Source organism: Rhincodon typus, chromosome 2, assembly GCF_021869965.1.
Source record: "Rhincodon typus isolate 14 chromosome 2, sRhiTyp1.1, whole genome shotgun sequence".
Taxonomy (NCBI): domain Eukaryota; kingdom Metazoa; phylum Chordata; class Chondrichthyes; order Orectolobiformes; family Rhincodontidae; genus Rhincodon; species Rhincodon typus.
In genome coordinates this window covers 11,108,807-11,136,624 of record NC_063333.1, presented here as the reverse complement: position 1 = coordinate 11,136,624, position 27,818 = coordinate 11,108,807, and the positions used below count along the sequence as shown (strand labels likewise).

At 44.8% G+C, this 27,818-nt stretch overlaps 1 protein-coding gene across 1 annotated transcript in view; it reads left to right on the top strand.

Annotated features, from left to right (window-relative positions):
- The window catches only part of LOC109921859 (sodium channel protein type 4 subunit alpha-like), a 1,322,739-nt gene that overhangs the window by 85,026 nt on the left and 1,209,895 nt on the right, over nucleotides 1-27,818 (top strand). The window contains 2 exon segments of the mRNA XM_048618339.1: nucleotides 8,534-8,672; nucleotides 23,191-23,429. Coding sequence (XP_048474296.1) covers nucleotides 8,534-8,672; nucleotides 23,191-23,429 — 378 coding nt within the window.

Below are 27,818 nucleotides of genomic sequence, written 5' to 3'. Positions count from 1 at the left end.
TGTTCCTGATTTACAGCATCCGCAGTTCTTTTGGTTTTTATTTAGAATCCAGCTGAAAATTGGTCTCTATTGGAATGTGGCAAAAAACAGAGTCAGGGCAGCTAAACGTAAGCTCTGGATCCAAACAGCAACCAGGGTACAGCTGCCCCACGCAGATTCTCCACTGCTGAGGGGAAGTTTGATGCAAAAGGTTAATGAAGCACGAAAGCCAATCAACTGGGTCTGACGGTGGCATAGCCATAATGCGCCTGGCACAGGAAGACAGAAACCCTGGGTAGCTGTGATCAGGACATGGGTGACAAATCCCAGCATCTCGGTGGAATTTCAATTCAATTGATGAATCTGGGAACGTAAAAGTAGCCTCAGTAATTGTGACTACAAAGCTACTATTGCTTTTCTTTGGCAGACACTCAACTGCTTCAGGCCTAAAGCCCTTGAAGGAAGGGATCTGATAGAAACCAGGATCAGGAGCAGGCCATTCAGCCCTTTGAGCCTGCTCTGCTGCTCAACACGATCATGGTTAATTCTCTGTTTCAATGCCAAATCCTGCTTTCTCTCCATACACCTTAAAGCCCTCAACATTGGAAAAGTTATCAACCTCTCTCTTGAATATAATCAGTGACCCAGCCTCAATAGCCTTTTGTAGTAAGGGATTCAACAAGGTGACCACCCTCTGATTGAAGAAATCTTTCCTCACCTCTGTCTTAAATATTCTACTCCATATCCTGAGAGGGTCTGAACTAGTTCTAGACTCCCCCAACCAGGAGAAACGTCCTCCCTGCATCTAGTCTGTCCAGCCCTGTTAGAATTTTATACGTTTCAATCAGATTCCCTCTTCATTCTTCTAAACTCTAGTGAAGCCTTGCTGAATCAATCTCTCTGAATATAATATGCTCGGTATCAGCCTAGTGAATCTCTGTCGCAGTCCTTATCTGGCAACTATATTGTTTCTTAGCAGAGAGACCAAAACAGCACTTAATACTCCAGATGTGGTCGCACAAAGGGCCTGTATAACTGCAGTAAGACATCCCCACTTCTGAACTCAAATCCTCTTATAATAGAGGCAATATACTTTTTTGCCTTTAATCTAGCCCAATTAGTAAAGTTAGATCACATGGGATTCAGGGAGAGTTTGCTAATTGGATACAAAATTGGCTTAACGGTGGAAGACAGAGAGTGGTGGTGGAGGGTTGTTTTTCAGACTGGAGGCCTGTGACCAGTGGTGTTCCACAGGGATCGGTGCTGGGTTTCTCTGTTGTTTGTCACTTATATAAATGATTTAGATGAGAACATAGAAGGCATGGTTAGTACGTTTGCTGATGACACCAAAATAGTGGACAGAAAAAGGTTATCTAAGGTTACAAAGAGATCCCGATTAATTGGTCCAATGGGCTGAGGAGTGGCAGATGGAGTTTAATTTGGAGAAACGCAAGGTTTTGCATTTTGGTAAAGCAAACAAGGGCAGGACTTATCAAATTAAAAGTAGCGCCTTGGATAGTATTGTAGAACAGAGAGACCTAGGGGTTCAGGTACACAATTCTTTGAAGTTTGCGTCTCATGTAGACAAGGTAGTTAAGAAGGCATTTAGCACGCTTGCCTTCATTGCTCAGACTTTTGAATGTAGGAGTTGGGAAGTCATGTTGAGGTTGTACAGGACATTGATGAGGTCTCTTCTGGAATACTGTGTCCTGTTCTGGTCACCCTGTTGTAGGAAGGATATTATTAAGCTGGAGAAGGTTCAGAAAAGATTTGCGAGGATGTTGCCGGGTATGGAAGGTTTGGATTATAAAGAAAGGCTGGATAGGCTGGGACTTTTTTCACTGGAGAGTAGGAGGCTGAGGGGTGACCTTATAGAGGTTTATAAAATCATGACGGGTATAGATAAGGTGAGTAGCAAGTGTCTTTTCCCTAGGGTGTGGGATTTCAAGACTAGCAGGCATATTTGTAAGGCATGAGGGGTAATTGTCTACACAGAGAGTGGTTTGTGTGTGGAATGAACTTCCACAGGACGTGGCGGATGTGGGTACAGTTACAACATTTAAGAGACATTTGGATAAGTACATGAATAAGAAATGTTTGGAGGGATATGGACCAAGTGCATGCAGATGAGACTAGTTTAGTTTGGGATTATTGCCAGTATGGACTGGTTGGACTGAAGGGTCTATTTCTGTATTGTATGATTGTATGACTAGCCCACAGCAATGTGGTTGACTCTGAGTTGCAATGCAAGGGACAAGTAACAACTGCTGGTTTTTCCCGTGAAAAAATAAAGGCTATAAAAACCTCCAAAATATTCATTCCTTCTCATATCTTCAGTACTCAGGCAACATTTTAGCTCATGTAGCAACCTTATATTTTGCAGACCATTTGATCATTTCCTATCCATATTTACCTCTTTAATCAGAATCTGAAACAATCCAGCTCCATTTCAAGGGAAAATTCATTTCATGTCTCAACTGTTCTTTTTCAGTCAACTGATGCAAATTACAATTTCAAAAGGGCAAGATGAAGGTAGCAAATAAATGACAAAGGCCTGAATGCGATTATTTAAAATCATGTCCTTAATTTAACAACTGCCTCCTATCGGCTGTGATTGACATCCTTTGCTGAAACTGGGATGAGAAACGAAAAAGTTTCAATTTTGAGGCATCAAACAGCTTGATGTTAAAGTGGACTCTGTCTGCCATTGCAAAATACACTGTAGCAGGCCATTCGGCCCACTGTGCCTGCAACATGCCTACGTTTTTAATTAATTGCTGGGAACCAGGTGTCACTGTTGCCCGTAAACTGAATAGTTTTCTTGGCCAATGTTATGGGATAGTATACAGTTAATGGCAGGACCCTGAACAGCATTGACGAACAGAGGGATCTGGGGGTCCTGGTGCATAGCTCCCTGAAAGTGGCCACAGAAGAAGATAGGGTGGTAAAGGAGGCGTATGGCGTGCTTGCCTTTATTGGTCAGGGAATTGAGTATAAGAGTCAGGATGTGATGTTGAAGCTTTACAACACATTATAGGAAGGATGTGGAGGCTTTGGAGAGGAAGCAGAAACAGTTTACTAAGATTCTACCTAGTTTAGAGGGTATGAACTATTAGCAGAGGCTAGAAAAACTCAGGTTGTTTTCTGTGAAGCCTTGGAGGCTGAGGGGAGACTTGAAAGAAGTCTACAAAAATATGAGATGCACAGAAAGGGTTTACAGTCAGAATGTTCTTCCCAGAGTTGAAATGTCTAATACTAGGGGGCATGCATTTAATGTGAGAGGGGGAAAGTTCAAAGTAGATGTGAGGGGCAAGTTTTTATACAGAATGTTAGGAATCTGGAACTCACTGGTAGGGCTGGTGGTGGAGGTAGATACAATAAAGGTGTTTAAGGGACTTTTAGATATGTACATGATTAAGCAAGGAATATTTACTATGGGCAGGCAGAAGCCATTAGTTTAATTTGGCATTATGTTCGGCAAAACATCTTAGTCGAAGGGCCTGTTCCTGTGCTGTATTGTTCTATGTCCTATGTTCTAATTCTGAGGGCAGTTAAGGGTCAAATTACTGTGGTCTGGAGTCACATATAGACCAGATGAGGCCAAGATGGCAGATTTACGTCCTCAAAGGATACCTATAGACCTGATAAGCTACAATTATTTGCAAAATATATTAACGACTTGAATGAGGAAAGTGAGTGTACTGTAGCAAAGTTTGCAGTTGACACAAAAACAGGTGGGAAGGCAAGTGGTGAGATTGACACATAGTTTGCAGAGGGGTACAGCCAGGTTAAGCGAGTGGGCAAAAACCTGGCAGATGGAAATATAATATGGAGAAATGTGAGGTTATGCACTTTTCTAGGAAGATGAGAAGAGTTGAATATTATTTAAATGGTGAAAGTCTGCAGAAAGCTACAGACAGTGGGATTTATATGTTTGAACCACAAATAGCTAGCATCCAAGTTCAGGGCGTAAAAGAAAAGACAAATGGAATGTTGGCTTCTATTTCAAAGGGACTAGGATATAAAATTAGGAAGGTTTGTTATAACTGTAAAAGGCACTTGTTAGACCACAGCTGGAATAGTGTGAACTGTTTTGGACTCTTTAGCTAAGAAAAGATATACTGGCATTGGAGGTAGTCCAGAGAAGGTTCACTAGGCTAATTGCAGCAATGGAGGGACTGTCTTATGAGGAGAGGTTGAATATTTTGGGCCTGTACTCATTTGAATTTTGAAGATTGAGAGGATACCTTATTGAAAAATATCAAATTCTATTGGGGCTTGACAAGGTAAAGTAGAAAAGTTGTTTCCCCTTGTTTGTGGGAGAGTCTAGGCCTGAGGGCTCTCAGAATAAGGAGTCGCCCATTTAAGACCGAGATAAGGAGGAATTTCTTCTCTGAGGGTACTGATTCTGAGGAATTCTTTACTGCAGAGGGCTGTTGAGGCTGGGTCATTTATGTGTATTCAAGGCTGAGAGAGACAGATTTTTAATCAGTTAGGGAATCAAGGGTTATGTGGAAGGGGCAGGAGAGTGGAGTTGAAGTTTATCAGATCAGCTACATTCTCAGTGAATGGCCGAGGAGATTCAATTGGCTGAATGGCCTACATCTGCTCCTAAGTGTTATGGTCTTATGGGTTTGGGGATAGGGTCATGCTCCCCATTAGCTTTTGAATACAGCTTTTTCATTAATTGAATATAAATTCCGCTGGCTCCTAAGGTGGGATTGAAGCCAATGGCCTCACCCAGAGCATTAACCTGGGCCTCTGGATAACTATTCCAGTGACATTAGTAATACGCTGCCACATCCTTGTTGACCTGACTGTCAATGTGGCTCAGACTAATTCAATTCCCTCAGCTGATTTGTTAGCGTGTTATCGAGTGCTGGCCTACTTTTCCTGGAACAACTCAATTCCGTGATTTAGGGAAAGACATAAAAGCAAACCCAGCCAGTCAGTTGGATGAATTGCTCTCTGGCACCAGGCTGTGAAAAGGAATATTGATTCGCTGCTTAAAAAGCTCATTAAGAATGCCTGTGATACCAAATACAAGCAGCAGTCCATCCTCAGGGGACTGGCCAGTTAGTAAGAGTGTACACAAATTATTCTCTGCCTTGGCGCGTTGAATGGAGCAAGATGAGATTTTGCGCATGGTTCCACTCTGTTGTCTGGTCCCAATGGATTCGGGCCAGCAGTCCACTGAGTTCAGCAATGATTCACTGTTTCACAGGAGACAGGGAAATGGCGCTCAGTGGTTGCACAGCGGCGGTCTTCAGCAGGAGAGTTGCTGCCAGGGCTTCAGGGTTCACTGTGTTTCCTGCAGGGCTGTGTTTGCTGGCATCAGCCGCTGGGGCACCCAGGCATGTCCGCTCATTCGGGAACGCGCATGGCTCAGGTAGACTTTGTGAGTGACATGAGACTCAAAAGCCGGACTGCGCTTACACAGGGAAGCACGTGTGCTTTTGATTCAGGGTTTGGGCTGAGATGAATTAGGGAGAGGGCAAAGATCCCAAGCTCAAGTGCTCAACTCATTACTTATCCTTCAACTAGCACTGCCAGCAGGGAGTCCAGTGATTTACATGCCAACACTCAATTTGGGAGCAAGAATAGGCCACTCAACCCCTCAAACCTGCTCCACCATTCAATAAGATCATGGCTGATGTAAATTTTAATTGTGGGGTCTTCCTGTGTATCAATTGGCTTCCTCGTTTTCCACTTCATAGTAGCTACACTTCAAAGCAAGCTTCCTCGTTTGTTTGGAGAAGCTTAGTTATTTCAAGCAATGAGTTCACACACATTATGACACACCTCCAGGGCACGTGGCCCTTCAACCTTCTGGTCTAGTGGTAGGGCCATTACTCACGGCACCACGTGGAATGAGATGACACATTTTGCCTCCATCAGCTCTTTGAACAAAGTCTCCAATCACAGGGAGTTCCCCGATTTACAAGCGTCTGCCTTACAAATGCTATCTCATACAGGGGTGTAATTTAAAAAATCTGAAAAACATACATTTCTTGTATTATGCATGACTGCTTTAGAATCACAGAATCCCTACAGTGTGGAAACAGGCCTTTTGGCCCAACAAGTTCACACTGACCTTCACAGCATCCCACCCAGACCCATCCCTCTAATCTACATGTCCCTGAACACTATGGGCAATTTAGCATGGCCAATCCACCTAGCCTGCACATCTTTGGACTGTGGGAGAAAACTGGAGCACCTGGAGGAAACCCACGCAGACACGAGGAAAACATGCAAACTCCACACAGACAGTCACCTGAGGGTAGAATTGAACCTGGGTCCCTGGCACTGTGAGGCAGCAGTGCTAAACACTGAGCCACTGTGCCACCCCCTATTCCCTTACTCTTTCTCAATTTTATTTCATTTTCATGTATTTACCTCATTCTCTCTAGAATATTTAACAGGATCTGCCTCCTCCATCCTTATTTGATTTGCTTTATTGTAGTCCGATGTAACCTAAGTACAGTGAAAAGTTTTGTTTTGCGAGCAGTACAGGCTGATCATAGCAAACAAGGATGTACAGATCATGGGCGCTTGGACAGAGTGAACCATACAAGGTTACACTGCACAGGAGTAAGATCAATGTTAGCAAGATCAGCATTATTTGAAGTTAGAGAGGTCGATTTAGCAGTCTAATAACAGCAGGGTATTGGGCAATATATTCTAGATAATGACCTCTCAATGCAAAAATAAATTGTTCCTCATGTCACCTTTGGTAGTACATAGGAGCATGAGTGGGCCATTCGCTCCCTTTATCCTGCTCCACCATTCCAACCACAGCAGATCATCTACCTCAACACCATATTCTTGTGCTATCTCTGTAACCCTTGATGTTATTAGTATCTAGGAATCTATCACTTTCCATCTTAAACTTACTCTGTGACTGAATCTCCACCACCCTCTGAGAGAAGAAATTCCTCTTCATCTCTGTCTTCAATGGTTTGCCCCTTATTTTGAGACTGGTCCTCGCCCCAGGTTCTGGGCTCCTAGCTGGGGGAATATTCTTTCTGCATCTACCCTGTCTAGCCCTTTAAGAATTTTAAATTTCTAAGACACTGTCTCTTATTCTTCTAAGATCTAATGAATACAAACCCAATTCCCTCAATCTGTCTTCAAGGAACAGCCTGTCATCCCAGAAATCCATCTGGTGAACCTCTTCTGTACTCTGTCTCGGGCAAGTACATCCTTTCTTGGGTAAGAGGACCAAAACTGTACTTAATATTCCAGCCGCAGTCTAAATAATCCAGTTTCTATGGGACTGAAGTATTAACATGATGGTCTAGTGGTATTATCACTGGACTATTAATTCAGGTAAAGAAATGTGCTGGGGACCTGGGTTTGAATCCCACCTTGGCAGATATTTGAATTCAACAAAAATCTGGAATTGAGAGTTTATTGAAACTGTTGTCAGGAAAAAGAACTCATCTAGTTTACTAATGTCCTTTGGTGTTGGTAATCTTTTGTCCTTCTCTCGTCTGACCTGCAAGTAACTTCAGACCCAAAGCAATTTAACTGCCCTCTGAAATCTTTTAGCAGGCCACTCAATTCAAGAGTAATTAGAGATGGACAATAGACACTTGCCTAGTTAGCACTGCCCAAGTCCTGAGAATGGGATAAACAAAGAGGAGAGATAAATGGGTCTTTCTCAGGTTGGCAGTCTGTGTTTGGGAGGGTACAGTAAGGATCGATGCTTGGGCTCCACCTGTTCACAATCTACACCAATAATTTGGATACGGGGAGCAATTGCAATACTTTGCTAGAATCACACGGTACAGAAAAGGCCCTTCAGTCCATTGAGTCTACACTGACAGCGGTACTTTAGATTGGCACTAGTCCCAAAGCCTTGAATACTATGAAAGGTTACTTGCCTCAACTCCCCTCCCACATGCCCAGCATCCTCTGGGAGAAAAGGTTCTTCCTCAATTCCCCTCTAAACCTCCTGTCTCTCACCACAAAATGGTTCCCCCTTGTTATTGACCTTTCTACTAAGGGGAATAATTGCTTTCCATTCACCCTATCCAAGCCCCTCATAATCTTACACACCCCCATCAGGATCCCCTCAACCTTTTCCGCTCGAAAGGAAACAACCCGAGCCTATCCAGCCTCCCTTCATCACAGGAATACTCTGTCGCAGGCAACATCTTGGTGAATCTCCTCAGTATCATCTTCAGTGCAATCACATCCTTCCTATAGCCTGGTGACCAGAACTGCACACTGTACTCCAGCTGTGACCTCAATAAAAGCTCTAACAGGAAGGCAAATGCCCTATATGCCTCCTTAACCAGCCATTTAACCCGCCCGGCTAGCTTCAGGGACCTGAGGGCAAGCCGGAACCCCCACTACCACCCCCCCACCATGAAGAATCATACCAGAGTCAAAATATTCACTCTGTTTCTGTCCCCAAAGATGCTGCCAGACCTGCTGAGTTTCTGCAACAGGTCCATGATGTTATATCTAGTATCCTGATAGCTGCGCTGGAGATTTCTTTAGGGGACGTCACACTCCGGGTTTAACATTGTTCTTTGTTTCTCTTTAGCAGTCTTCCCCCTCGGAGAATGAAATGAGTAAGAAGCATTTGCTGACGGATCATCGGGTCTCTGTGAGTTACCTGGAGGAGACGTACCATAGGGAGCGAGCTGTCAGTGCAGCTAGTGTTCTCACCAATACCCTGGAAGGTAAGACTCGTGGAGAGGGTAGGAGCCGTGCCTAGAGGCATGGGAAACAATAGAAAGATGGCTTGTAAAGGTTGGCTCGGTGGTTAGCACTGCTGCATCACTGGGTTCAGTTCCATCCCTTGGGCGACTGTCCATGTGGAGTTTGCACGTTCTCCCTGGGTCTCTGTGGGTTTCCTCCGGATGCTCTGGTTTCCTCCCACAGTCTAAAGATATGCAGGTTAGGTGGATTGGCCATGCAAGTGTGCTCATAGTATCCAGGGATGTGCAGCTAGGTGGGTTAGCCGTGGGAAATGCAGGGATAGAGTATGGAGGTGGGTCTGGGTGGGATGCTCTTTGGAGGGTTGGTGTGTACTCAATGGGCCCTGTGAGTCAGACAGCATATGAGAAGCAGGAAGGCCAACATTTTGGACCAAAACCCTTGTCAGGAATCCTGTTAAACCTGGAGTGTGACAAGAGTCCTTCCTTGCTCCTGTATGATCTGATGTGCTTTTCCAGTTCCACATTTATTGACTGTAGCTTCCAGCATCTGCAGGCCTTACTGTCTCGCAGATGTAGATGTCAGCATTTACAGTCACAGAGTCATTGAAACGTACAGCACAGAAACAGACTCTTCAGTCCAACTCAGCCATACCGATCAGGTATCCAAGTCAATGGGCCAAGTGGCCTGCTTCCACACTGTAGGATTAATTCCTCTTCCCTAATGCAATATTCCTCACTTGTGAATGTTATTCTATTCGATGCTGAATCAACAGCTAACATTCTACAGCTGTGTTTCTCTCCCTTATACATTCATGAGATGTGGGTGTCAGTGGCTGGGTCCAGCATTTATTGCCCATCCCTAGTTGCCCTTGAGAACATAGAACATAGAACATAGAAGGTGGGGGTGAGCTGCCTTCTTGAACCGCTGCAGTCCATGTGCTCTAGGTAGACCCACAATGCTCTTAGGGACGAAGTTCCAGGATTTTGACCCAGTGACAGTGAAGGAATGGCCGATATATTTTCCAAGTCAGGATGGTGAGGGACTTGGAGGGGAACTTGGAGGTGGCGGTGTTCCCATGTATCTGCTGCCCTTGTCCCATTGAGATGGAAGTGAGTTTGGAAGGTGCTGCCTGAGGATCTTTGGTGAATTTCTGCAGAGCATCTTGTAGTCAGGACATACTGGAGCTACTGAGTGTTGGCGGTGTAGAAAGCGAATGTTGAAGGTGGTGACCTTTTCTTGTAGCTTGCTATCCAGTGAGGTCTAACTGGAAAATACCTGTACAGGGATGGCAGGTGAGGAACCGGACAGGATTGCATTTGACTGGAACCAACAGTCATTTGCCCAAATGACCATTTGGAGTGTGAGTGGCTACGAGGGCAAACATGCCACCCACAGAATGATGCTCCAACATAATGTGATAACTGGCATTATAAGACGGAGAAAGATGATGCAGGACATAAACAGTTAATAGAAAAAGGCTGATAATAGACAGTATTGTAGGAGGAAATGTGGAGAAGGTATGAGAATGGCACATTGCTTATTCAGAGAGCCAGCACGCACATGTTGGGCCGAATATCCTCCTCTGTGTTGCAATCACAGAAATGTTATGGTGCAGGAGAATGCTATTCGGCCCTGCATACCTGCACTGGATCATGCGGCAATTAGAGTGATTGAGTCATACAGCACGGAAACAGACCCTGCGGCCCACCTTGTCCACGCCGACCAAGTTACCCAAATTAAGCTTGTCTCGTTTGCCTGCAATTGGTCTAAACCCTCTCTAAACCTTTCCTGTCCATCTACCTGTCCAAATGTTTTGGAAATGTTGTAATTATACCTGTCTCTATCACTTCCTCTGGCAGTTCGTTCCATACATGTACCACCCTCTGTGTGAAAGAGTTGCCCCTCAGGTCCTTTTTAAATCTTTCCCCTCTCACCTTAAACCTATGCCCTCTAGTTTTGGACTCCCCTGTCCTGGGGAAAAGACCTTGGCTATTCACCCAATCTATGCCCCTCATGATAGTATAAATCTCCATAAGGTCACCCCTCAGCCTCTGACGCTTGAGGGAAAGAAGTCCCAGCCCCTCCTTATAACTCAAACTCTCCCATCTCGATTCTGATAAGATAGGTATCAAACTTCAAAGAAGTTATTCTCCGTTCTGTTTTTTTGAAGAATGGGTGTCTTGTTGGTGTAATTCCTCCTTGACCATGTGAGCCTCACTGCTGCTACAGACCTGGGGCTCATTGGATGAAAGCTGGGTGACTTGGCATATGCTTTGGATACTGTGGGAAAAGCTGATGGTGGCTGGGAGGTCAGGGTGTTACTAGGCAGCACTTCAGTTGATAAGACAGTGAGAAACAGCAATCAGCAGGGTAGACAGCTAAATAGCGTAGTCACGTCAGTATGGAGCAGATTTGTCAGGGTGAGATTAATAGGGGTTGTGCTGATCTCACTGTGCCAATACTTGATTATATTTATAAATCTGGCAACTAAGTGAAGTGCACCACATTGCTGCTGCTCTGATGGCTTTGGTTAATTTTTAGGGTCAATAGAGTTAATGGGTTAATAGAGTTTGCAAGTACTTGACTGGTCTGTAAAGACACTGTAGCAGCCACTTACTTTTGCTCGTACTTATCCTGGTCTATATATCATTCCTGAAAGGTTCACCCGGCACTTAGGGAATCTGAGTGTCGCGCAAACACTTCCAGGAGTTAGCAGCTTCTAAAGATTTGCTTGAATGTTGGGAGATAACTGAGTGCAGCTATATTGGGATTAGCTGCTGTGGCCTGTTGCATGTCCACTGTGTGGCTAGGTCTCTGTGAGGGACACAGTAAACTTTGGTGTGTGTGTGTGTGTGTGTGTCTGTGTGAGTGTGCGCATGAGAATGTGTGTGTGTGTCCCTGTGTATATCAGTGTGTGTGTCTGTCCGTGTGTGTATGTGTGAGCATGTGTGTGTCTGTGTGAGTGTGTGTGTGTGTCTGTGTGAATGAGTGTGTGGTTGTGCGTGTGTCTATGTGAGTGAGTGTGTGAGTATTTGTGTGTGTGTGTGTGTTGGGCACATTTTTGTGTGTCTGTGTTTGTGTGAGTGAGTGTGTGTGTATGTGTGTGTGTGTCTGTGTGAGTGAGTGTGTGTGTGTCTGTGTGTGTGTGAGTGAATGTGTGTTTGTGTGAGTGAGCGTGTGTGTGTGTGTCTGTGTGAGTGAGTGTGTGTTTGTGTGTGTATCTGTGTGAGTGTGTGTGTGTTTGTGTGTGTCCGTCTGTGTGAGTGAGTGTGTGTTTGTGTGTGTGTCTGTGTGAGTGAGTGTGTGTGTGTGTATCTGTGTGAGTGAGTGTGTGTTTGTGTGTGTCTGTCTGTGTGAGTGAGTGTGTGTGTGTCTGTGTCTGGGTGAGTGAGTATGTGTGTGTGTTTGTGTATGTGTGTGTGTTTGTGTATGTCTGTGTGTGTGTGAGTGAATGTGTGTTTGTGTGAGTGAGCGTGTGTGTGTGTCTGTGTGAATGAGTGTGTGTTTGTGTGTGTATCTGTGTGAGTGTGTGTGTTTGTGAGGGTGAGCATGTGTGTGTGTATCTGTGTGAATGAGTGTGTGTTTGTGTGTGTATCTGTGTGAGTGTGTGTGTGTTTGTGAGGGTGAGCGTGTGTGTGTCTGTGTGAGTGAGTGTGTGTTTGTGTGTGTGTCTGTGTGAGTGAGTGTGTGTGTGTCTGTGTCTGGGTGAGTGAGTATGTGTGTATATGTGAGTATGTGTGTGTGTGTGTGTATGTCTGTGTGTGTGAGAGAGAGTGTATGCAAGTGTGTGTGTGCGAACGTGTGTGTGCGAGTATATATTGTACAAACACTGAAAGATGTGATTGGAGAAAATGTCAGTAAATGATTACTTGCCACTTCATTTGCCAGGAAGGAGATTAAATATTTTCACTCAGTGAGTAGTTAGGGTGTGAAATGCACTGCCTGGAAATGTGGTGGAGGTACGTTCAACTAAGGCTTTCCAGACTATAGGATGGTTATTTGGATAGAAATGGTGCGCAGGGATCTGGGGAAATTATGCCCTTTTGAAGAGCTGGTGCAGGTACAATGGGCTGAATGGCCTCCATCTGCGCAGTAATGATTTTGTGATTTGGAAAAAATGGACAGTATATCAAGAAGGTGACTTCATGGAGTTGCTTAAAATTTTTTAACTGCAGGATGTGGAAAGCTGAGCTGTGGGAATCGAGTCCAGGGAATACAGTGTCCAGAAAACTGGGAGTTAGGGAGGAGGCTATTTAACCCTTTGTAACACTTCAGTCAATTAGAAAATGGCAAGCTAACTCCATCTACCCACTGAAAATAACTCCACAGAGGCTGGTATCCCATCACCAAGTCACCCTTTAGTTACACGTGCATGGTATTTGACACTGATCCAGCTCCCTTGGAGCCAGCTCTCAGAATGAACAGAACCTCTGACATCCCTGTTTATATCCGTCAGCCAGGGCTCCCTGATTGGCCCAGGTTAACAGCCCCAATCAGGGAACTCCATATTCTATGAGGTCCACCTACTGACCTCGTTACAATCACTACAGCGACCTTTTCTCTGAGCCCTTAATACTTGGGTAACTAGAGGCTATCATGCTCAGTCTTAACATTTACATCAATTGCCTTTTGCTGAGAAGTGTTCCAAATTTCTACCACCTTTCAGGAATGAGCCACTTCCTCTGCTGGATAGTCTACGTCTTTTCTAAACAAACAACAGAAAACTGAAGAAATGGTACTGAATGGTCAGTAATGATCTATAACGAAATTGCTTTCTGTGATTACATTAAGACTCAGCACATGCAGCAAATACATATGAACATCACCCCCTGTGAGTTCCCCTGTAAGACACTTATCATCCTGACTAGGGAATATATCACCATTCCTTCACTGTCACTGGGTCAAAATCCTGGAATTCCCTCCCTTACAGCAGTGTGGATGTCCCCACACCTAATGGACTGCACCAATTCAAAAAAGCAATTTACCACCATCATCTGAAGAGAGGCAATGGCCTAATGGTATTATCACCAGACTATTATTCCAGAGATAACGCAGTGTGGAGCTGGAGGAACACAGAAGACCAGGCAGCATCAGAGGAGCAGGAAAGCTGACGTTTCGGGTCAGGACCCTTTTTTTTGAAGAAGGGTCCCGACCTGAAATGTCAACTTTCCTGCTCCTCTGATGCTGCCTGGCCTGCTGTGTTCCTCCAGCTCCACCCTGTGTTATCTCAGACTCCAGCATCTGCAGTTCTTACTATCTCTGAGTGAGTATTAATCCAGAGATCCCTGGTAATGTTCTGGGGTGCTGAGTTTGTATCCTGCCATGGCAGATGGTGGAGCTTCAATCAATTTAAAAAAATCTGGAATTAGGACTCAAATGGTGACCAGGAAACCATTATTGATTGTCAGGGGGAAAACCCATCTGGTTCATTAATACCCTTTAGAGAAGGAAACTGCTATCCTTATCTGGTCTGGCCTACATATGACTCCACACCCAAAGCAATATGTGGTTGACTCTTAACCACCCTCTGGGCAATTAGGGATGGACAATAAATGCTGCCCTAGCCAGTAATACCCATATCTCATGAATGAATAAAAAAAAAACTAGGGATGGACAACAAATGCTGGCCCAGCCAATGACATCCAGGATTGATTTGTGCACCAGTCGGTGAAGGTAAGCATGCAGGTGCAGCAGGGGGTAAAGAAGGCAAACGGTATGTTGGCCTTCATTGCGAGAGGTTTCGAGTACAGGAGCAGGGATGTGTTGTTGCAGTTATACAGGGCCTTGGTGAGGCCACACCTGGAATATTGTGTGCAGTTTTGGTCTTCTTTTGTGAGGAAGGATGCTCTTGCTCTCGAGGGAGTGCAGCGAAGATTTACCAGGCTGATTCCGGGGATGGTGGGACGGACGTATGAGGAGAGATTGACTAGGTTAGGATTGGTTTTGTTGCAGTTCAGGTGAATGAGGCGGGAATCTCATAGAGACTTATAAAATTCTAACAGGACTGGACAGGGTAGATGCAGGGAGGATGATCCCGATGGTGGGTGTGTCCAGAACCAGGGGTCACAGTCTGAGGATTCGGGGTAGACCATTTAGGACGGAGATGAGGAGACATTTCTTCACCCAAAGAGTGGTGAGCCTGTGGAATTCATTACCACAGGAAGCGATTGATGCCAAAACATTGAATATATTCAAGAGGTGACTAGATATAGGACATGGGGTGAATGGGATCAAAGGTTATGGGGAGAAAGCAGGATTAGGCTATTGAGTTGGACAATCAGCCATGATCGTGAAGAATGGTGGAGCAGGCTGGAACGGCCGAATGGCCTCCTCCTGCTCCTATCTTCTATATTTCTATGATTTTTTTTAACAAAATCATTCAAATTCAGTAATAATCCTTTCCTGCTTGTTACCTTCATTTTCTCACGTGCCTTCTATAAGCCGAATCCCTAACAAATAAGACATGGATATTTTGTATATTTCACATTACAAAGATCAATACAGTGAAGATGCACAGTGTTTATGGGTGTGCATTTTACAGAGTGCCTGATCTCTATCTCCTACACTAGAGTCAATAAGAATACTACTGGCTGTCAAAGCCTATGATGGTTGTCTGTCATGATGGTAACTGAATACTGTTCCCTGGACGACCAGATTATCTTGTGATGAGAGATTGAGAAAACTGGCACAGTATTCTCCAGATTTAGTGATTAGCACTGCTGCCTCACAGTGCCAGGGACTCAGGTTCGATTCCACCCTCGGGTGACTGTCTGTGTGGAGTTTTCACATTCTCCCCGTGTCTGCGTGGGTTTCCATCGGGTGCTCCAGGTTCCTCTCACAGCCCAAAGATGTGCAGGTTAGGGTGGATTGGCCATGCTAAATTTGCCCGTAGTGTCCAGGGAGGTGCAGTCTAGGTGGACTAGCCATAGGCAATGCAGGGTTACAGGGATAGGGTGGTAGGGTCTAAATCTGGGTGGGATGCTCTTTGGAGGGTCGGTATGGACCTGATGGGCCAAATGGCCTGCTTCCATGCTGTAGAGATTCCATGAACCTATGATTTTAGGAAAATGAGAGATGATCTCACTGAAACTTTCAATGGGTTTGGGAATAGTGCAGGAAAATGGAGCTGAGGTAAAAAGATCAGCCATGACCGAGTTGAATGACGGTGCAGTGTGATGGGCTGAATGGCCTATTGCTGCTCCTAGATCCCAATGGATACATGGCCTGCTGAATGCTGCCAGTTGGAAAAGTGAGTTGTCTGGCTGTGACATGAGAAAATTTTCTTGGTGAGGTTGGTGCTGGGACGGCTGGACACAGAGCAGATGGTTCTAGAAAAATGCAATCCATGGCTCCTGGATCTGTGGGAATCCGCGTACAGTCAAGAAGCTGAAGTGACCACGTTGTGTGAAACGATGGGAGGGTATCAAAGCAGGATCACAAAATAAAAGACAGTTGCCAATAAATTCAGGCAGGGTGACTTTATCCAGAAAATAGTCAGAATGCAGCATCCGCTACAATTCAACACTGACATGTTAAAGGACAGCTGAAAAGCCCAGGAGAGGGAAAGACACAGTTCACAGCTACAGGGTTGGAGGAAGGGAGACAGAGACTGGTTTGTGGTGGGCATTCCTGGTGTAGACTCAGTAACCATGGCACTGTGCAATGCAAAATGGAGGCCTTGATGAACAGACTTGGAGCATTCTCCCCTGAGGCTTTAGAGAACTTGTTTGTGGAGCAATTAGAAGCCTTGAACCATTAGCAGAGGGGATCGTGTTTTCAGAAGAATCGAAAGCTCTGTCACTCTTTCTCCCTACCCTCCTTCTGTCTCTCACCCTCTCTCTCTTCTCTCTCTCTCTCCCTCTGTGTTTGCCTTGCCTCTCTATCACCTCCCCCCTCTCACTGGTTCTCCACTATCTCCCTCTCTCTTAACCTCTCTCTTGTCTTCGCCCCTGTCTCTCTGCCCCAGTCTCTCTCTCTCTCTCTCACTCTCTCACACCAACCCTTTCTCTCATACTCCTCCCCTCTCTCTGTCTCTGCCTCTGCCTCTCTCTCAAACCCCTCTCCTCTCTCTCTGTCTCTGCCTCTCTGTCTCCCTCTCACTCCCCCTTTCTTTCTGTCTCTGCCTCTCTCCCTTTCTCTCCCCCACTCTCTCAGTCCCATCCCTCCTCTCTGTGTCTCCCCCCTCTCCTTTCCTGTCATTCTCTGTCTTTCACTCTCTTCTCTCTCGTACCCTTTCTCATACCTTTTCCCTCTCTCTCTCTCTCTCTCCTTCTACCTTCCCCTTGTCTGTCAATCTCCTCTCTCTTCTCTCCCTTTCTTTTGCTGTCTTCCCCTCTGTCTCTCGTCCTCTCTCATCTCTCTCACTCTTCTGCCCTCCCTCAGTATGTGTCCCTCTCCCTCTGTCTCCATCTTCCTCTTTCTCTGTGTCTCCCTCTCCCTCCCTCTTTCCCAACATTCCCAATGCTTGTTGGGAAAGGATTCACACCCTGCTGTGAAACTTTGCCATGGAAAGCAGGGATGTCTCTGCTTGGGCATTGCTGAGTACTGTGGGAATGTTGTTGCTGTTGAAATAGGGAGAAACACTAAAGCTTGGAATGGCACAGGAGGAGGTTATTGGGCCTGAGTCCCTCTTTAGCATTGCAGCCCAGTTTGGTCCCACGGCCCTTTCCTTTCTCAATACACCAGCAGTTCTGTGCATCAGTGTCCAGTCGGCTTTCGGGAGCTACTGTGGAATCCGTCTCTACGTTGCTAACTGTAAAAAAAATGAAGAAATAATTACCTCTGCTTTCCTGGTCAGAACATTCCCAGGAACCTGGGACCCTGACAGGGAGGTGGGAAGAGCTGACACTTATAGGCCGTCATAGATTGACCTGAATGTATTAATCAAAGCTGACACCCCTCTGCAGTGCTGAGGGAGTGCTGCACTGTCAGAGGTGCCATCTCTCAGATGAATATTATAAACTGCCTGTTCTGGGAGATGTAAAAGAATCCAATCAAAGAAGGGCCACTCAGTGTGCTGACTGATGTTTATCATTCAAACAATATCACAATTAAAAATAAATTGAGGTCATCTAGTCATTTGCACACAGCTGTTTGTAGGAGCTAGCTTTTCTTTTCTATTCATTTGTGGGATGTGGGTGTCGTTGGCTGGGCCCCAGCATTTCTTGCCTGTCCCTAGTTGCCCCTTGAGAAGGTGGTGGTGAGCTGCCTTCTTGAACCGCTGCAGCCCTCCTGCTGTGGGTTGACCCACAATGCCCTTAGGGAGGGAATTTCAGGATTTTGACCCAGTGACACTGAAGGAACGGTGATATATTTCCAAGTCGGGATGATGAGTGGCTTGGAGGGGAACCTGGAGGTGGTGGTGTTTCCATAGCTGAGTGCAGATGGGCTGCTGAGTTTCCTACATTACAGCAATGACTATACTTTGAAATTATTTCATTGGCTGGGAAGACTTTGAGACTTTTGTCAATCATACAGCAAACCAGATTGTTTCCTCCATCTGAGTCATAGAGTCACAGAGATGTACAGCACAGAAACAGACCCTTTGGCCCAACTCGTCCATGCTGACCAGATATCCTAAATTAATCTAGTCCCATTTGCTAGCATTTGGCCCATATCCCTCTAAACCCTTCCTATTCATACACCCATCCAGATGCCTTTTAAATGTGGTAATTGTACCAGCCTCCACCACTTCCTCTGGCAGCTCAATCCATACATGCACCACCTTCTGTGTGAAAAAGTTGCCCCTTAGGTGCCTTTTATATCTTTTCCCTCTCACTTTAAACCTATGCCCTCTAGTTTTGGACTCCCCCACCCCAGGAAAAGATTTTGGTTATTCACCCTATCCATGCCACTCATGATTTTATAAACCTCTGTAAAGGTCACCCCTCAGTCTCTGACGCTCCAGGGAAAACAACCCCAGCCTATTCAGCCTCTCCCTGTAGCTCATACCCTCCAACCCCGGCAACATCCTTGTAAATCTTTTCTGAACCCTCTCAAGTTTAACATCATCCATCCTATGGCTGGGAGACCAGAGAGAGGGTCAATTTTTTTAGATATTAAATTCATCAAGGGGTACAGAGAGAAAGCTGCAATATGGCATTGAGATAGATGATTTGCTCTGATCATATTGACTAGCAGAGCCAGCTCGAAGGGCTGAATGGCCTACTGCTAGTTTCAATGATTCTATGAAATGGTCACCACATTTGTGTTCAGGTCCACTCTGCTGTTAGACACCATTTTGGATGTGGACATCAATGGTTCAATGTTGAGCAAAATATCACCGTTTGGGAACCAAGACATGGCGACTGTGGGAAAGAAACTGCATTTCCATAGTACCTCTCATGTGCTCAGGCACCCAATGCTTTCTGCGTGTTTTAGCTTTATTGGGAGTTTCCATGAGAAACATATATAAAGTCATAGAGTTATAGAATTTTATAGATCAGAAGGAGGCCATTCAACCCATCGTGTCTGTACCGGTTCCCAAAAGAGCTACCCAGCTAGTCCCATGCTCCAGCAAAACTCTGTATGCCTCTAAATTCATCACTAGCAAACATATCTCCAGCTCTCTTTTGAAACCTCTCCTGGAATCTGCCTCCACCACTCTCCCAGGCAGCACCATTCCAAATCCTAACAACCCTCTGAGTAAAGAAATTTCTCCTCATCTCACTCCTAGCTCGACAATCTTGAAATTATGACCCCTAGTTACTGATATAACAACTAGTGGAAACAAAATATCCTTCTTTACTCTGTCAAAAATGTTCATCATTTTGAATTCCTCATAAGATCACCTCTTAATCTTCTCTGTTCCAAGGAGAATAAGTCCAATCTCTCTAATCTTTCTGTGTATCTAAAATCCCTCTTCTGTGGTGTCATTCTAATAAATATCATTTGCACTCTCTCCAGGGTCTTAACATCCTTCCTTAAATAAGGTGGCCAGAACTGAACACAATACTCCAAATGTGGGGTCTGACCAATGACTTGTAGAGGTGTAGCATCACTTCCTTGCTTTTATATTCTGTGCCTCTATTTACAGGATCCTATAAGCTTTCTTATGGACTGTTTCAATTTGCCTGCCACCTCCAAAGAATCATGCATCTGAATCATGAGGTCCCTCTGCTCCTGCACTCCTCTCAAAATTTTACTATTGAGCCTGTGTTGTCTCTCCATGTTGCTTCTACCATGACACATTACCTCACATGTCTCTGCATTGAAATTCATTGCCGGGTGTCTGTCCATTTGGCCAACTTGTCAATGTCCTTCTGAAGTCACGCAGCATCATTCTCACAATTCACTATTTTCCCTAGCTCAGTATATCTGCTCTTTTAAAGATTTAGCCCTCAAGTCAGATCTGTAAATCATTTATATCAGTCAGAAAAATCAAGATTCCCAACACCAATCCCTGGGGAACACCACTTTCAACTCGACTCTAATCTGAGAAATGCCCACCTATACCCATCGTCTGTTTCCTATCTTTCAGCCAGTTTCTAATCCATGCTGCCAAGGACCCATCAAACCCAATATTTTCTAACTTGCCAACCGACCTGCCATGTGGCACCATAGCAAATGCTTTCTGAAAGTCCAAATATACGACATCTACAGCACTACCCTCATCCACTGGCGGTGTCACCTTGTCAAAGACCTCTGTTATATTTGTCAGACAAGACCTGCCCTTGACAAAGCCATGTTGACTGTCTAGTATTAACTTATTTTTCTCTAAGGGTATATTTACGTTATTCTATATAATGTCCTCCATCAGTTTTCCCACGATTGATGTCAGGTTGACAGGTCTATAGTTTTCTGGGTTATCCTTTGTCCCTTTCTTCAGCAATGGTGTCACATTTGCAATCCTCCACTACCCTGGGACTAACCCTGTGTTCAGAGAGGACTGGAAAGTTTCTATCAATAGTTCTGCAATTTGATCGCTCAACTCTCTCAGGAATCTAGGAAGCATCCCATCTGGATCTGGTGACTTCTCTACCTGGAGTGCTGCCAGCATTTTTTGGCACCCCTTCTTTATCTATCACTATACTGCTCAGTTCCTCAACACCCACTTTTACAACTAAGTCATTGTCACCATCTTCTAATTTGCTAAATACAGAAGCTAAATGTTCATTTATTGCCTCTGCCACATTCTTGTTCCTTAGGGACCCCACTCTATCTTCCAATAATCTTTTACTATTAATGTACTTGAAGAACATTTTACTGTATCTTTTAATTAAGCCTGCCATCCTTTCCTTCTGCTTCCTCTTAGCCTTCCTTATTCTAGCCTTAGCATCCCTCCTGCATTTGAGATACTCTTCCTGATTTCTATTGCTGTTATTATTCCAGTATGCATCATATGTCTCCTTTATCTTCCTTATTTTTGCATCAGTATCCTTAGTCAGCCAGTGTGCTCTTGCTTCAGATAGCCCATATTTACTTCTCATGGGTATGTACCTAGCTTGCACTCTATTCATCTCTCTTCAAATTCTCCCATTTTTCATCCACTGTTTTATCCACGAAAATTCGTTTCCCATTAATGCTCCAGTGCAGCTTTGAGATTTTTAAAATATGTCCTCTTTCAGTCTGGGATCTTAATCATTGACTGATGTTTATCCTTTTCCAACTTGATATTGAACCATATTGTGTTATGATCAGTATTTCTCAAATGCTCCCCCACTTTGATGTTCCCCACTTAATTTCCCTCATTTAAAAGAACCAGATTCAGCACAGCTTCCTCCCTGGTAAGACTGGATATGTACTGTTCCAGAAAGTTCTGCAGCACACGTTGTAGGAATTTGTCCCCTTCCATGTCCTAGACACTACCATTTTCCCAGTCTACCCTAATGTAACTAAAATCACCAACTTATCCACAACCCTACTTGTCCTGCAGGTTTCCATTATTTGCCTAAAAATGCTCTCTTCTACTTTCTTCCCATTATTTGGAAGTCCATAATAAATACCCACAAGGTCACTGCTCCCTTCCTGTTTCTCACATCCAGCCATATAGATTCTAATTCAGAAACTACATCTTGTTCAAGGGCAATGGTACTATCATTGACTAAGACTGCTACACCTCCTCCCTTTTTACCCACTCTGTTTCTCCTAAAAGCCTTACAACCCTGGATGCTAAGTATCCAACTTCCTTCTGGCTCGAGCCACATTTCTATCAATGCTACTATGTCATATTCCCCAGAGAAATATCTGTTCCAGTTCCCCAGTTTAGTTCATGATGCTCCATGCATTTACATACACACAATATAACCCTGCCCTTGTCTTTTATTTGCCCGTTGGAAGGTGACGTTTCTTTGTTTACTGTCAGTGCTCAAGCCTTCCATTACTTCCTTTTCTCCATTCACCATCTTTTCTCTCTTTTGCCCAAAACTAGGCCCATTTGTTAGCCCACACCCCTTGCTTTACAAGTTTAAATCCATCCCCACTACACTGAGGACTGCAATGATTCAGGAAGGCCATGTACCACCACCTTCTCAAGGGCAAATAGGGACAGACAGTAAATGCTTGCCAACCAGTGATTCTGAGGAAGGGTCACCGGACCAGCGTTAACTCTGTTTTTTCCTTCACAGATGCTGCCAGACCTGCTGAGCTTTTCCAGCAACTTCTGTTTTTGTTCCTGATTTACAGCATCCGCAGATCTTTCGGTTTTTTTTTGTTAGTCATGTACATTTCCCTCAAGTGAAAAAAAAACTATTTACTCTCTTCACCAGGAGATTAGTGCCTTTTCTGCACAGCTCAAGCCTACCTCTTCTGAAAGGCTTTCTCCTTTTCCAAAAGTGAGTCCAATGTCCCAAAAAATCTAAACCCCTCCTTTCTACACCATTCCTCAAGTCCCACATTTACCTCCCTGATCGGCCTTTGTCTAAGTGGTGAGGCTGATGGCACAGGGAGTATTTCTGAGATTACTGTGCTGGACGTTCTATGTTTCAAACCACTCCCTAACTCCTGAAATTGATCCTGCGTGACCTCCAAGCTGTCCCTCCCTATGTTGTTGGTTCCCACATGAACTGCAACCCTGGTTGTTCGCCTTCCCTTTCCAGATGTTTATCCAGCCATTCTGTTTGGTCCTGAGCCCTTGCACCCAGGAGGCAACAGGCCGTATGGGACTCACAAACTCATGATCAAACTAAACTGCCTACCCCTCGGACTATTAAGTCACCCGCTATTACTACCTTACTAACATGTCTCCCTAGCTCTTATCCCAGAGTAGCTGTGCACCACGCTACTGTGATTTTCGCTCGAGTCATCCACTGTCCTGTTGTTCACTAAATAAGTGTCTGAAATTTCATCCCCTTTAAATAGTTCCAAGCCGTCCTGGGTTCATGGACCTTCTTTCCTGTTGCCAAATGGTCAGCCACTCTCCTGCCATCTCTACACTCCTCGTTACCAAATTAGAGTGACCACTGCTTGGTCTGACTGTGCCAGGAGCCTCTCTCCTTCTTCCATGGTGCATAGTGAGGAGAGATGCAGCTCCAAATGTTGCTCAATGACCTGTTGGCCTCATTGCCGAGCACCAATCCTGCTCTCCTGTTTCACTCCTAGAACTTGAAGAATCCCATCTGAAGTATCCCCACTGTTGGTATTACTTTTCCCAAACCCTTCTCATCTGGAACTGCTGCCCATTGTGGATAAAAATGAAGAAGATATTGAAATATATCATGATGGATCCTTTCCTGGACCTGGCGATCACCATCTGTATCGTCTTGAACACCGTGTTCATGGCCTTGGAGCACCGACCCATGTCCGAGGAATTTGATAACATGCTGTACGTTGGGAATCTGGTAAGGAGCCAATCATATTTTACTTTAAGATCATCACCAAAGGAATTTTGAAAATTTAAGATTTAAGTCTGTGTTTTTGTGCATCTATGCCTATGTGTGTGTGTCTGTGCCTTTGTGTGCCTGCATCATTGTGTGTGTGTGTTTTCATATCTGTATTTGTCAGTAGCTTTGACTGTATGTGTATAAATGTGTGTGTATGTGTGTAAGTGTGTTTGTGTATATATCTGTGTATGTGTCTGTGAGTGTGTGCCCGTGTGCACATTTGTCTGTGTTTGTGTGTCTATACATGTGTGCGTCCGTATGTGTATTTGTGTGTATGTCTGTGTGTGCATATGTGTGTATCTTTCCTTATGTCTGTGTCTGTTTGTCTGTGTATATGAGTCACTATGTGCAAGTGTCTGCATGTGTGTCTGTTCAGCTGTGTGAAGGTGTTTTCAAGAGTCTGTGTGTGTGTATGTTCATGTCTTGCTGTGTGTTGTGCTTGTATGTTCCTATGTCCATGTGTGTCTGCATCTGCACATTTGTGTGTGAGTGTGTGTGTGTCTTTCTCTCTCTATATATATGGGTGGGGGGGGACATATTTTGTGAAGGGATGCATTTTCTGTGCATTCATGTCTATGAGTAAATACTTTAGTATTTATGCAAGTGTCATTGTGTGAATGTATTGATATGTGCATTCCCTTGGGTATGTGTGTTTGTTTAGGTGGTTTAACATAAATAAACATACAGACACACATACACATACGGACACAAAGGCCCACACACATACACACACACACATAGACACACAAATGCATACCCACACAGACATGCACACTCACAGACATATGGACAGACACACACATAAATACAAATACAGACACACATACACACACACATACACATATGGACACAAAGGCCCACACACATGCACACACAGACACACAAACAAATACAAATGCTCACCCACACAGACACGCACACTCATAGTCACACACACAAAGCACACATACAGATATGCACACATAGACACACAAACATGTACAAATGCTCACACACACAGACACATACACACTCACAGACAAATACACAAAAACACATGCACAAACACACACATCAGATGAAAATCAAGAGGAAGGAAATCCAAAGAAATTGCAGCTGATTTGGCGAACAGAAACTGAACAATTAGACAAACAATTGGATACTGAGAAGAAAACAGAAAAGATGGAATACTGAACCAAAAATACCAAAGCTATTGCAGCAATTTAATATCAATATATATCCAAGGGATTGCTGACTCTTTGCAAACAGCACACAAAACAATACTTTTCACTGTATTTCACTACACGAGACAATAATAAATCTCATCTATGTTGTTGGTAGCTATGTATGTTGAGATATATCTCTATAAGTTTATTGGAGATGAGCCCATGTCAGTGTGTACATATGTGTGTGACGTTAAGGATCAGCAGTAATATCGGACAATTATTTAGTGAGCTGGAATCACCATCTACTCCGAGCAGCTGTTAATGGTTGCTCGAGTTTGGCAGCATTTAAACCCTTTGAACTGGAGAGATTTGTTTGACTGAGAGACCCTGAGCATGAGTGAATCGCATACATTTTCAACTAATGCAAATCACATGGGTAACTTTATCATTTTGGGCTTTCTCTGCTCTTGGCGAAACGGGGAGGTGGGAAGTGAGAACAGGAATGGCCTTGGTGAAACCCAGGAGAAAATTGTGCTCTCTCCACAAACACGTACCCGATGCAAATTTGCACGCTAGAGAAGAGAGTCAATTACATATTCAATTACGCTCCAGAAAGCCATCACTCAGCTCGACGTGTCGACATCAATGTTTATCCCTGTCCGTCACCCTATTTTTTCTTATTTATTCATGCAATGTGGGCACCACTGGCCGCGCCAACATTTATCACCCTCCCCAGTTGCCCTGGAGAAGGGGTGGGGAGCTGCCTTCTTGAACCACTGCAGTGCTTAGGGGTCCTGGACTGAGTGCTGTTAGGGAGGGAACTCCAGAATTCTCACCAGGTGAAGGGACATATCTCCAAGTCGGGACAGTGTATGACTGCAGGGGAACTTGCCAATGCTGGTGCTCCCATGTTTCTGCTGCTTTTGACCATCCGGGTGGCAGAGGTTGTACGGTGCTGACGGATGACCCTCGACGAGATGCCATAGTGCCACTTGCAGGTGGTATACACTGTTGCTGCTGGATGCCAGTGGTGAAGGGTGTGTATGTTGAATGTGGTGCCAATCAAACGGGCTGCTTTGTCCTGGATGGTGTCGAGCTTTTTGAGTGTTGTTGGGGCTGCACTCATCCAGGCAAGTGGGGGGTGTTCCATCACACTCCTGACTTGTGCCTTGTAGGCGATAGACAGGCTCTGGGGAGTCAGGAGGTGAGCAGACTCCTACCCTTACTTCATCCAACTTCCTGTGCTTCATTCATGCCACATGGGTGTTGCTGAAGGGGCCAGCACTTGTTGCCCAGCTCTAACTTCCCTGCAGAATCACAGGGCAGTGCAAAAGGAGGCCTTTTGGCCCAATCTACTTGTACCAGCTCTCCAAATGAGCATTGTTATCTAGTGCCGATCTCCTGCCTTTTCTCCATATCCCTGCACACTATATCTATATCCAAATTATCATCCAATGCCCATCTTGAATGCCTCAGTTGGATCTGCCTTCACCACATTTCCAGGCAGTGTGTTCCATACCCTAACTACTCGCTGAGTAAACAGAAACTCACATTATCCTTTCCTCACTTGCACATCACTTTAAACCTATACCCTCTCGCTCTTTTACAAAGTGGTAGTGAGCTGCCCTCTGGAACCGCTGCAGTCCACATGCTGTAGGTAGACCCACAATGTCCTCAGGGAAGGAATTCCAGGATTTTGATCCAGTGACGGTGAAGGCGATATATTTCCAAGTCAGGATGGTGAGTGGCTTGGAGGGGAATGTGCAGGGGATGGTGTTCTGCTGCCCATGTCCTTCTCAGTACCACATGTGCCATTGTTTAAGGTGTTAGATGGGGTGCAAGTGAATGGGGCGCTGTTTTGTCCTGAATGATGTCCTGTCTGAATGGTGTTGTTGGAGCTACACTTATTCAGGCAAGTGGGATGCACTCTATCACATTTGTGGATGGAGTAGAAGCTTTGGAGAAGCAGGAGGTCAGCTCCTCACTGCAGAATTCCCAATCCTTGTTTTTGTGGCTGTAATTCATGTAGTTGTATTTGTTCATCCAACTTTTCTGTTGATTGTATGTACACCACTCGCCTCAATCATTCCATCTGGCCAGTTCCACGGTCTCACCCCATCCAGGAGAAATGTGAAATGAAAGGTCAGACCTTGTTTCACTGTGTTCTCTGCTGCTACCTCCTCTCCCCAGACCGTCAGAGCTCTCAAATAGTCAAGGATCCTTTAAGCAGCTGCCAGAACTGGGACAGAAGCACTCAGCTGCTCCAGTGTGAAATGAATGGCCTTAGCCACGGCTATTGAAGCAATTTAATCTCAAGTCCCAAAACGTGTAGTGTGTTGTGATAAGAGTAGCAAGTGGCAGCAGAAGTGTGATTCGACAGCGCTGTCCAGGCCACTCCTTGGCTGGCCCTATATTACAGCTACATTGTGTGGTCAGGCTGTCTGAGGAGAAACCCTAGCCTTTTTACTCAACTTGCTTTGAGATCTCGAATTCTGGCCTCTTGTGCAAATGAGTGTATACGTTACTGTGTGTATTTCTGTATGTGATTGTGTGTGTGAGATTTTGCATACGCCCGTGTGAGCGTGAGAGAGATAATATACCTGTCTGTCTGTAATGATGTGTGATGGTGTGTCTGTCTCTGTGTGAAATTGTATAAGTTTATGTGAACTTGTATGTCTGTTTACGTGTCTGTAATAGTGTATCTCTGTGCATGACTGTGATGGCATGTATGGTGGTGTGTCTCTGTGTGTGAACATGTATGACTGTCTGATGTGTGTGTATGTTTGTGTGTGGCTGTGATAGTGTGTGTGTGCATGTGTGTCTCTCTGAGTGATGTGTGTGTGTAACAATGTGTTTGTGTGATGGTCTCTGTTTGTATATGTCTGAATTGTGTGTGTAATGGTGTGTGCGTCTATGATTGCCTGTCCTTGTGTGTGTGTATGTGTGTGTGTGTGTGTGTCTGTCCGTGTGTGTGTGTATGTGTGTGTATGTCCGTGTGTCTGTGTGTGAGTGTGTGTGTGTGTGTGTGTGTGTGTGTATGTGTGTGTGTGAGTGTGTGTGTGTGTGTCCGTGTGTGTGTGTGTCTGTCTGTCTGTCCGTGTGTGTGTGTCCGTGCGTGTGTGTGTGTCTGTGTGTGTATGTATGTATGTGTGTCCATGTGTGTGTGTCTGTGTGTGTCTGTGTGTGTATGTGTGTGTGTGTG